The 12903-nt window shown below is 37.1% G+C and overlaps 1 protein-coding gene across 1 annotated transcript in view; it reads left to right on the forward strand.

Moving 5' to 3' along the window:
- LOC149779679 (60 kDa heat shock protein, mitochondrial-like) overlaps nucleotides 1-12422 on the forward strand; it is a 41630-nt gene extending 29208 nt beyond the window's left edge. The window contains exons 9-13 of the mRNA XM_089940514.1: nucleotides 448-555; nucleotides 3484-3621; nucleotides 5691-5865; nucleotides 7698-7876; nucleotides 11268-12422. Of these exons, the coding sequence (XP_089796640.1) occupies nucleotides 448-555; nucleotides 3484-3621; nucleotides 5691-5865; nucleotides 7698-7876; nucleotides 11268-11411 (744 nt within the window). The 3' untranslated portion in view covers nucleotides 11412-12422. The remainder of the gene's footprint in view (nucleotides 1-447; nucleotides 556-3483; nucleotides 3622-5690; nucleotides 5866-7697; nucleotides 7877-11267) is intronic.
- Nucleotides 12423-12903: the final 481 nt, after the last annotated feature.

The raw sequence follows: 12903 nt of genomic DNA on the forward strand, positions 1-12903 counted from the left end.
GAAGACGAAGGGGACACACATTGACCGTTGTAATGATGAGTATATTTGACATGTTGCCAGGTATTTGAAGACGAAGGGGACACACATTGACTGTTTTAATGATGAGTATATTTGACATGTTGCCAGGTATTTGAAGATGAAGGGGACACACACTGACTGTTGTAATGAGTATATTCAACATGTTGCCAGGTATTTGAAGACGAAGGGGACACACATTGACTGTTTTAATGATGAGTATATTTGACATGTTGCCAGGTATTTGAAGATGAAGGGGACACACACTGACTGTTGTAATGAGTATATTCAACATGTTGCCAGGTATTTGAAGACGAAGGGGACACACATTGACTGTTGTAATGAGTATATTTGACATGTTGCCAGGTATTTGAAGACGAAGGGGACACACATTGACTGTTGTAATGATGAGTATATTTGACATGTTGCCAGGTATTTGAAGACGAAGGGGATATGTATAAGCTGGAGGATGTACAACTTCATGACCTGGGAAAGGTCGGGGAGGTCGCCGTCACCAAGGATGATACCCTGATGATGAAGGTACGATAATTTGTTGTCCCCCGGCACTTCTGTGCATGTCTATTTGTCCATCTGTCTGTCTTTATATTCCAAACTAACTTCTGTTATTTGAGAAATGTTGATCCCATTAGGTGCACTTGGTAATGTCACATAATTGTTTTGTCTTGTGCCATATTTTTGTCCAGAGTTTAAGGTTAAGTTCAGTTATTACCATTTTCAGTTTTACTGATTAACTCGAAGAAAGAAGGCTGAAACTTGAAGCATTTTAGGTGTTCTAGAAATGGGACAGGTAGCACCAATTGGGTCATGTATTCAGGGTCAAGTTCACAGATAAAGTGATCATAAGTTTGTGTCTCCTATATACACTAGGTGCGGGACATGCATTCGTATTTGCAGGGTCCAAGATCGTAGACCAAAGTACTGATACAGTTGTTTCTCATAAGCACGTTAGGTGAGGGAGAAATTCATATTTTTAGATTCAAGGACGTGTACCAAAGTATGGATACATATTCAGGGTCAAGGTTGTGGTTAAACTGGCTGCCTCATCACACCAGGTGAGAGACATAAAGTAATCCTAACCATAAGGACAATTTGCTAGGAACCAGGCAAAGGACATAAATTCACAAAATGTGCTTGTTTTCCATTTTGTTCTGTTGGTAAGATGGTGTCCGAGTTGCAAGTGTTTGAAAATTTCATGTTGCACAAGTGAGGTGGTATTTTGCTAATCATGTGTAGACACATACATGACTTGTGGGTCAACTTCTACTAGAGTGATAGTGGAACACGCTCTTGTTGAGTGCACCAACTTCCATGTAGATTGTCTTCTTGTCTCAGTTGTTCACAAAGATTCACTAGGATAGCACAAAAGTCAATTTCACTTAACACTGTGCTATAATTTGTGGCTATATTTTGGCACAAACGGTAGAATTTTCTGCTACCCTGCTTGTAGAATGAGCCACAACAGTGGAGATCACATTAAAATTTATATTTAGTCCTATATTTTCTTGTACTTGTTAATTTTAGTGGAGATCACATTAAAATTCATATTTAGTCCTATATTTTCTTGTACATATTAATTTTAGTGGATATGTTTCTTTTGTTAAATATATTTTGTTTGTTTTCACTTGTCGTTCTTAGAATCTAGGCAATATTGGTTGCCCAAGCATTCTGAAAGTTTCCATAGTCATTCTTGTAAAATGTACTGTTCAGCTCTGTTTTGCAGAGATATTTCAGTGATTATGAACTCATTCCATTACCATGAAACTTGTTAAATTCTCTTTCAAATTATTTTGAATCTTGACCTACTGTTGGAAGTAATTATTTCATCAGACAAAATAATTTATTATAATGATAGTAGTACATGTATACTAAACCATAACACTAAATTGAAAATTTTGAGCTAAATGGGCAGTTTATTTTGTAAATGTGAGCTTGGATGCTCAGAGACAAAGATTGTGTGAATAGTTTTGAGATGCAATGTAAGTATTTTTCACAAGTTTAAAACTGGCTGAAATCTGCACATATGATAGACCCTTATGAATTAGTCTTTTCACAAATTGTCCATAACATTGTTTAGCAAATGAACAAGTTTTCAGTCTGTATAATTCTCTTGTAATTTTAAGATTACTCAATTTCTCCAGGCTACATTTTTATGAATACGAAAATAGAATAGTGGAAAACAAACACAAGTACATGATCAGCTACCATGGTTTACTGATATAAATCAAAACATGATTTCTGTGTAAAATGATTGTTTAAAGGTATGATGCGTTTCAAGCTGTTGCAGTGATTCATATATAAGATAATTCAAGTGACGACACATCTTTGCTAATGATTTTGTCCTTACCTCGTTAGAGCAGATCTGTCTCAAGATCACTATTATGTTTGGTTTTGTCAGTGCAAGGCTTTATGTATGCAGTTGAGTGAGATCTGTGAATTTCAATGAGAAGTATTTTAAAAAGTACAGACATTGCAGCTTCAAAGGTAATTAAGTTATTTGCTAGGAACAGTCACTTTTTGTAACTTTGTTCGTTTGTATTCTCCTCAGACTGGAGAACTTGCCTTAGGTACAGAATCTGATTTCAGTCACAATGTCAAGGTCACATCTTAGTGAAGATGATTATTTACTTCCAAGTTTTACGATACAATGGATGCAGTAGGAAATGCAATGATCCTATCTGGCCCCCCCCACCAACCTTTCAACTACAGTTGCAGATTCTCTTCTCTTTCTCTGAGAGAAAAAAGATTGTATGGTAATGTAACTTCCATTTAACACTAGAGCACTATGTCCTTTCCATGATCATTATTAAAGATGCCAAAGGGTACTTGAGTAACCTGGGTAATGAAATGGGCCATGGGTACCCGTTTTTAGACTGTGCTTGTAAAGGCAGAACTCAATTTACAAGTTCAGATCCTTTTGATTGGACTGTAAATGCTTGTACCTTATCAGTGGCAAACAGATGCCTGCCTTTTCTAGTAAATAGACATTCCTGTAGCTTATTTCCCACTGATATGCAGAAGAATTACCCACTGTTTTATTGAGTGATGGGTAACAGGGTGGTTGTTTGATCTTGCTGCACAAATGATGTATGTGTTTCCAACCTAGATTTCATTAATATTATAATCAAAGTGCTACTTACAAAGCTTAAGCTTGTCTCTAAATAAGCATCCTCGTGTGACAGCGAGGCCAAGGAAAGGTAGTCAGGCGATATTTAGGATGACGACGATGATTTCCTAGACAGCAATGGAGGATTTCATACTTTATCAGACAGTGAGGTTGAGTTCTTGGACTTTGTACCATTTGACATTAGGTAGTGAAATTTATTGGATACTGTGAATTTAAAAAAAAAAAAAATGTATTTAGGTATGTAAACTCATTGGATCTGGTAACCAATTGGAAGAAATTGATCAAGGCAGTGATTGAAATCTCAGATATAATTCTAATTGCAGGGCAAAGGCAACAAGACTGACATTGAGAAAAGAGTCCAACAGATCAAAGAGGAGATTGAAACATCAACCTCCGATTATGAAAAGGAGAAGCTGAATGAAAGATTAGCCAAATTGTCAAGTGGAGTTGCAGTTTTAAAGGTACATTATTTACTTTAGAATGATTTCAATATACTGACTGATGCAGGAATGGAAATTAACATTGATGTCTTCTGTTCACAATTGTATGTTACAAGGGAGCATATTCAATACACCTTGTGTTAATTTCTTGCCATTGCCTTCTGGCTGCTAAGTGAAACTTCTGCAGTTAGTGTCATATTTCAGACAGTTGTGTTGTCATGAAACAAAATACATCTAGCTGCATGTAGCTAGAGGAATAGCAAACTGCCATACTAAAATTACTTACCCTGATACTATGGTACAACTACCATACCAACATTATGTGCCCTGATACTCTGGTACAACTACTATACCCAAATTACGTGCCCTGATACTCTGGTACAACTACCATACCCAAATTACGTGCCCTGATACTCTGATACAATTACCATACCCAAATATGTGCCCTGATACTCTGGTGCAATTACCATACCCAAATAACGTGCTCTGATACTCTGATACAATTACCATACCCAAATATGTGCCCTGATACTGTGGTACAACTACCATACCCAAATTACATGCCCTGATAATATGGTACAACTACCATACCTAAATTATGTGCCCTGATACTATGGTACAACTACCATACCTGAATTACATGCCCTGATACTGTGGTATAACTACCATACCCAAATTACGTACCCTGATACTACGGTACAACTACCATCCCCAAATTACGTACCCTGATACTACGGTACAACTACCTTACCCAAATTACGTACCCTGATACTATGGTACAACTACGAGACCCAAATTACGTACCCTGATACTCTGGTACAATTAGCATACCCAAATTACGTACCCTGACACTCTGGTACAATTACCATACCCAAATTACGTACCCTGATACTATGGTACAACTACCATACCCAAATTACGTACCCTGATACTGCGGTACAACTACCATACCAAAATTACATACCCTGATACTATGGTACAACTACCATACCCAATTTACGTGCCCTGATACTACGGTACAACTACCATACCAAAATTACGTGCCCTGATACTCTGGTACAACTACCATACCAAAATTACATGCTCTGATACTATGGTATAACTACCATACCCAAATTACGTACCCTGATACTACAGTACAACTACCATACCCAAATTACATACCCTGATACTATGGTACAACTACCATACCAAAATTACATGCCCTGATACTATGGTATAACTACCATACCCAAATTGCGTACCCTGATACTACAGTACAACTACCATACCCAAATTACGTGCCCTGATACTATGATACAGTATTGGCAATTGTGGGGAGATTGCAAGATTGAAGAATATATTATCAAAAACTGGTTTCAGCAGCTGAAAGAATATATTTTGATGACTTGTTCAATAAGCATAAATTGAATGATTTATTCAGCTTTTTTTAAAGGCTTTTTTGTAGCTTGCAAACTGAACAAACTCGATCAAATGGGAACTTGAGTAAAATATGTTTGGTTTTAAGCACTTCCAAGTCCTACCATTCCCTGTGATGGATTTTCATGTTTAGATCTGGATTGCCTAAACTCCAGTTTTGAAGTCTTTCAGCTTGATTCATGTATGGTGAGGGGTCCTACACCTCTGCAACAAAAGTAGATCATTTTGACCTACTTGTTAAAATTGTATTTACCATGTGTATACAAAAATCTTTTTATATTGATGTTGGCATCATTGAAATATGTACATGCGGTTTTAGGTGTGCAACATCATGCATTAAAGTTGGTGTGACCTACTTTTTATGCTCCCAAAATTTTGTGCTATTCTTTACCCTGGTATGAAGTACAAAATGAAATTTTTTTAATACTCATTCTGCTTGCAAGACCGCTTTTTTATTTGCTTACTCTTGGTTCCTGTGTAATCAAATTAGGAGTTCCATTAATGGTTGGACTTGGAAACAAAATAGATAAGTATCTATAATTAAATCTAACAATAATTAAAGGAAATCAGGTTTAAATTTAAAATGGTTAATTTGTTTTGTGATCGTTAGAGCAAGATATGATTCACTAGACCTAAGAAGAAATTTTGATACATGTACATTTGATATTCAGATTGGAGGAACCAGTGAGGTAGAAGTCAATGAGAAGAAAGACAGAATTAATGATGCCCTTAACGCCACTAAGGCAGCAGTAGAAGAAGGAATTGTACCTGGTGGAGGCACTGCTCTCCTTCGCTGTCTTCCTGTGCTAGATACACTTAAACCTGTAAATGAAGATCAAAAAATAGGTAAGGACAAAAATTGAGTGCAGTGTGTTTAAAGCTGTTTCTGTGGGCTGCAGTGAGGACTTAAAATTGGCCACCAATATAAGTGGACTACTATCTCCACAGAATATTGTCAGATTCTGTACTGTTTCAGTTTAAATCTGAAACTATTAATGGCAACGTATTTGTTTTTTTTCGCTTGAAGACAAAGTGAGTTCATGGTGCTACCTATGTCTGTCAATTCCATCCCATCAAGTTTCATCCTGTCCATCACTGTTTCTGTTCCTGCTTAGTCACTTTTGAATGATTTGTTGATGTGAAGTTTCAATTGATACGAGGTTTTACATTACAAAGACTTGGTTCACATTTGATTTCACACATCTCTCACAGAATTATATTGAGTTATTTATTTCCATTTGATTTAAAACTTTGCCTTCTAGGGTCAGCAAACTAACTTTTGAAAAATTTCTTGGATTAAAATAAAATTTGGAATGAATCTTTGCATAAGGTAGACATTTGGAAAGTTTGTTCTTCTTTAGTTTCTGCAAAATCCTTATTTCTAGAGAAGCACATATTAATGTTGTTGCTCATTTGTGTGTTCAGGTACTTAAAACTGTTCTTCATGTCATCAGTCATACTTCATTTCTTTATAAAATGTAAAAGCTCCTCTTTTAGATCCAGTAGCATGTAAAATTCCTGTAATTTGTAAATATTTCTGTGACAACTGACTTCAGAGTCATTGGTTCAGATTTCATATATTTTGGCCTCTAATTGGTATTTCTTTAGCACTATTTGAGATTGAAACCAGAGGAATCCAAATGATGGTAACCTGGCTTTTTTATCTATACATGTCAGTAATGCATTGATTCATTATAACTACTGGCTTTCCTTGGGTTGTACATGTAAAAGTGGGAGTTTTGGCAAGAAAGCCTTATTAAAGAGGGTTGGTGGACAGTAGTCTGAAGTTTATTAACATCAGGTTTGGTATTTTGATCAAGGAAATAAAATTGATTCGCTGTTTTATTCCCCATCATGACATTGGTAGGCGCACATGGTTTACTCTTGTCCATCCATCTGTGTTTCCATCCATTATACCTTATCCAGAGTTTGCAGTTTTTGGTAATTTTAGGCAATGTGGTTTAGATTTAGATGATTACTGTAATTAAGTTTTTGTTGTTTCGATTACATTTCTTTCACGAGCATTGTATACTGTATTCTCTTCAATGCAGATATGTTTCATGGCTCGGTCCTCCATCGTGTTATTGTCAGTATGAATCCTGGCCTCCTTAGTGTTAATGTCAGCATGAATCCTGGCCTCCTTAGTGTTTTTGTCAGCATCAAACCTGGCCTACTTAGTGTTATTGTCAGCAAGAATCATGGCCTCCATAGATTTATTGTCAGCCTCAGTCATGGCCTCCTTAGTGTTATTGTAAACATGAATCCTGGCCTTCATTGGTGTTATTGTCAGCATGAATCCTGGTCTCCTTGGTGTTACTGTCAGCATGAATCCTGGTCTCCTTGGTGTTACTGTCAGCATGAATCCTGGCCTCTTTAGTGTTATTGTCAGCATGAATCCTGGCCTCCTTAGCGTTGTTGTCAGCATGAATCCTGGCCTCAGTGTTATTGTCAGCATCAGTCCTGGCCTCCATAGTGTTATTGTCAGCATCGATCCTGGCATTCTCAGGGATACAACTTTTGCTAAATACTTAAAGAAACAAAAGATTTGAAAATATTATGCGAAATTGAAGGGAACAAAGTGTAGCCTTTTTATTGGTCAGAGTATTTGGGTTTAAGTAAAAAAACATTTGATGGCGTGGTCTGACCTGTCATAACTAGAGCTGTTTGAACTGTTTCAGGTATTGACATAATTAAAAAAGCTCTAAGGGTACCAGCATTAACCATCGTTAAAAATACTGGATTGGATGCCACAGTCATAGTGGAGAAGATCCTGAATGAAAAAGGAGATAGAGGGTACGATGCTCTGAATAATGAATTTGTTAACCTCATGGAGAAGGGAATCATCGATCCAACAAAGGTAAGATTTTGGCTCCTATTCTCTCGCCTATGCATACCTGCCATGGCATGGAACAAAAACATGATTTTGGACTAAGAAAATCCCAGATTTGGTTAGCATTTCTCCAGAGCATCTGTGATAAAATCAGCAGGGATTTTCTTCGTCCTTCTGAAAGTGTACCTCTGAGATGTATTTCGTTCTATAGAGTATTTACTCCATCTTCTAGCTAATGCGAAGCAAATAACAGGTTTTTAGTGCAAATTATATTTTGTGGAAAGAAGATAAAGCTGATACTGAAATTTGTTCCATAATTGAAGAAGTTTGTAAGGGAAGAAAAGTAGGAGACTGCTATTCATATTCAAGAAAAGTTCAGTATAATGAGTCACCAGGAAGAAGTACCATGAAAAGAATGTATATGGAAATACGATTCAAAAGTTGGGGTCATTTTCCTCCAGCAGAATGCTTGGGAACCCATGCTTTATGTTTGCATCTATATGTGAATCATGTTATCTTTGGGTATATTTTTAATCCTTGGGTGTTAATATTGGTTTGCGTAAATGTGAGATGCAGACGAGCGGAATACTCGCAAATTGGGAATTTACTGTATATATTTATAACGGTGATGTACATGGCTACATTATCGATGATCTGATCAAGAAGGAACATTATTAGGTATTTTGTTTTGAACATTATTAGGTATTTGGTTTATGGCTTTGAGCAAAACCTGAAGTGTTTAAAGTACAGTTGATGAGAACTAGATGGGTAATTTTGTAGAAATGCTGTGTCTTGCCAGCTTTGCTGGTACACAGTAAAAAAAAAAAAAAATGTGCATAGCCAGTCTAGGAAAAGCAGGTTGTTGCGACCTATATTTGTATTGATGCTTATGTAAGTAAGAAAGGTGAATGCACACACTTAGTTTCATGACTGACTGTGTCGGAGACTGTGCTACAAAACATAAGAAGAAACTATTAAATGTTGCCTGAAAAGGACAGGTATGTGACTTCTACTTGTATGCACCTGCTGCATTCCCAGACTGGACTGTTTGTTGTATCTGTGCTGGAGTTGATCAAGATATGCTCTTTCACCCAACTTGAGGTTTTATCTGGCTTCCTCGGAAGGGAGAAGGAAGGGTTGGAATCACATCTTGCTGCCTCTAAAGGGTTTCTGAAGCAATCACCTTTACTGATCTCTGCCATCTCAGAGTTTGTATCTCAGGCTTGGCCAATGTGAGTATGCGAAAAAGCTTGCCAGTAGCTTCCTATGGGTCGGATGTGCTTACCAGGTTTTTTTCCAGGTTCTTCCTCCACCAGTTAAGCTCCATCAATGTATAGCCTATTACACATTTTAAAAATATTGGCAGGTAATATATTGTTGCTGTTAAAATATGTATGGGGGGTAAAACTACTTCTAATTTTATAATACCTGTTACTATTGCAAGGATTCCATCCTCTCTCCACACCGTGATGTCCTATAGTCTCTCTCCACATCCTGATGTCCTATAGTCTCTCTCCACACCCTGATGTCCTATAATCTGTCTCCACACCCTGATGTCCTGTAATCTCTCTCCACACCCTGATGTCCTATAGTCTCTCTTCACATCCTGATGTCCTATAGTCTCTCTGAGTCGAAAGAGAAGATATTTCCCATGTTGGCAGTGAATAAAGAATAGACTGGGATCATTTTCTTTCAGTTATAGTCCCCTGATTATTAATTGGATTAGGGAATATTTAGCTTGGACTGGGGACTCTGTCCTGGAAAAAGAAAGCAACCCAATCACCACAAAAAAAAGGGGGAAAAATGTTTTGCTTATATAACACTCCAGCTTTTAGCTGCAAACATTCAAGATAAAACTTTGTATAAATCTGCACCATCTTTATATGTCTTTGTGTTCAGTTTAGCATTATGGGTATGACTGGTTTTATATGTCCTTATGTCCAGTTTGGCATTATGAATGTGACTGGTTTTATATGTCCTTGTGTCCAGTTTGGCATTATGGGTATGACTGGTTTTATATGTCCTATGTCCAGTTTGGCATTATGAATATGACTGGTTTTATATGTCCTTGTGTCCAGTTTGGCATTATGGGTATGACTGGGTTTTTTTTTGTCTTTGTGTTCAGTTTGGCATTATGGGTATGACTGGTTTTATATGTCTTTGTGTCCAGTTTGGCATTATGGGTATGACTGGTTTTATATGTCCTTGTGTCCAGTTTGGCATTATGGGTATGACTGGTTTTATATGTCTTTGTCCAGTTTGGCATTATGGGTATGACTGGTTTTCTATGTCCTTGTGTCCAGTTTGGCATTATGGGTATGACTGGTTTTATATGTCCTTGTGTCCAGTTTAGCATTATGGGTATGACTGGTTTTATATGTCTTTATGTCCAGTTTGGCATTATGGGTATGACTGGTTTTATATGTCTTTGTGTCCAGTTTGGCATTATGGGTATGACTGGTTTTCTATGTCCTTGTGTCCAGTTTGGCATTATGGGTATGACTGGTTTTATATGTCTTTGTCCAGTTTGGCATTATGGGTATGACTGGTTTTCTATGTTCTTGTGTCCAGTTTGGCATTATGGGTATGACTGGTTTTATATGTCCTTGTGTCCAGTTTAGCATTATGGGTATGACTGGTTTTATATGTCTTTATGTCCAGTTTGGCATTATGGGTATGACTGGTTTTATATGTCTTTGTGTCCAGTTTGGCATTATGGGTATGACTGGTTTTATATGTCTTTGTGTCAAGTGTGGCATTATGGGTATGACTGGTTTTATATGTCCTTGTGTCCAGCTTGGCATTATGGGTATGACTGGTTTTATGTCTTTGTCCAGTTTGGCATTATGGGTATGACTGGTTTTCTATGTCCTTGTGTCCAGTTTGGCATTATAGGTATGACTGGTTTTATATGTCCTTGTGTCCAGTTTAGCATTATGGGTATGACTGGTTTTATATGTCCTTGTGTCCAGTTTGGCATTATGGGTATGACTGGTTTTATATATCCTTGTGTCCAGTTTGGCATTATGGGTATGACTGGTTTTTAAATACCATTTGAAAACTATTTTTCATTGGCTTAAGGAGTGAGGTAATTAATATAAAACATGGTACTAGTTTTTCCCCACAATGCCTTGCAGAAGATTACCCACGATGACAATCAGTAATGGCAATGGCCAGTTTGCACATGAATTTAATTTATTACAAATCTTAACTCATACCAAAACTGACGTTCATTGTATGATCAGAATAATTGGGATCGTGTTGTCAATTCCTGTAGTTAACACTTCTTATTTTGTGTGCAGACATGAAGGATGTGCCTAACTCGCCCTTTTGAGATGGATTTAATTATTTTTCTGAGTTCTGAACTTAAGTTCACATATGCTTAAGAACCTTTTTCTCAACATTTCTTTTTTGACAGGTGGTAAGAACTGCACTAGTGGATGCCTCTGGTGTAGCCTCCCTATTGACAACTGCAGAGTGTGTGGTGACAGAAATCCCCAAGAAAGAAAGTGCAGGTCCACCAGGAATGGGTGGCATGGGGGGTGGAATGGATATGATGTAGATGCAGTCCAGACACGAAATTCCACCACTAAAAGTGCTCAGCACCTTGTTACTACAACACATCTCTCATTTTATTGTTCATTCATCAAAGAAGATATTGCGACAGACTCGGGAGTTTGTCGTACAAAGTAGCACGTAAATGAGCATTGATGCATAAAAGTATACAGTATGAGGCTCAGGGTATACACAAGATTTGCTTTTACAGGCACGATGTTGTCAGAATGAACAAAGTCTTGTATTGAAAATAAATATTGAAAATGTAACATTGAGTCCAAGCATGTGGATGCATGGTTGGGTGTGGATATGTGTAATGACTTGGCACATGAAGTTCATTGTTTGAATAATCATTTTACTTCAGTTTGGTATATTGTCCTTGAAAGGGGCCTTTAGTGAATAAATGAACAGGAGTGACATTCGAAAAGCTGCAGAAAAGAATAGGAAAGGTACACATTTAAGCTTCCAGCATGTCTGGCTGTAGATGTAAAATATTCAAACCAATGACAGATTCCGCTACTATCTCTCTGCAGAATGGAATGTTTTCTAAAACATGAGGCATTATCTTTTATCCGTAGTGCATACATTATTCTCCACACCTTGGGTTTCATCTCTACGGCTCTTAATCATGTATTTTTTCATAAGTCAACAGTTCAAAATCTTCTAAAGAGTCGGATCATTAATTTGTTAAACTTTTACATTTAAAAGAATTCCTGTTATCAATTTTTAAGAGTTACATGGTCTTGAGATTTTTGTACTGAGTTCACAGACAAGAGTATGGTAGGATGTAATTGAACTGCATCCTTCTCTTGCTGTTATATGCATCATGTTCACCTAGTAAATATATCGTCTAATTCCCACATGAAATGTGATCATATTTGTAAGCTTCATGAATATTGTGTCTGGTATAACACTGTTTCATTCATGATTTTAGTGTACAGAGTATAGAAGTGTGTGATTACATGAGTGGGTGCAAAAGTAACATAGATCGTAAGTGAAATAAATTTGTTTTTCATAAGTTGGCTCTGTTTTGTCTTATGAATTGTCTTTAATTTTATATTCAGGCAAAGAGTATGGCAAAACATTTGTTTAGAACATTTGTATTTGATGCTCTGTTGTCTGTCCATCTGTTAGCACAAGTTGGTTATCGCTGCTCCTTCTAGACTACTTGGAGATTGCCAATCATCTCATCATCTAGTTAGGCCTTAATAAAAAATTGAGCTGTTTGAACATCCATATTGAAAATCGCTTCTTCTCCTGAATGGATGATCAAATCAACATAGGGTTCTCAGCGAAGGACATCCATACTGAAAATCGCTTCTTCTCGTGAATGGATGATCAAATCAACGTAGGGTTCTCAGCGAAGGACATCCATACTGAAAATCGCTTCTCGTTAATGGATGATCAAATCAACATAGGGTTCTCAGCGAAGGACGTCCATACTGAAAATCGCTTCTTGTGAATGGATGATCAAATCAACATAGGGTTCTCAGTGAAGG

This window comes from Sinohyriopsis cumingii, chromosome 17 (genome assembly GCF_028554795.1).
Source record: "Sinohyriopsis cumingii isolate HCF-2022 chromosome 17, ASM2855479v2, whole genome shotgun sequence".
NCBI classification, from domain to species: domain Eukaryota; kingdom Metazoa; phylum Mollusca; class Bivalvia; order Unionida; family Unionidae; genus Sinohyriopsis; species Sinohyriopsis cumingii.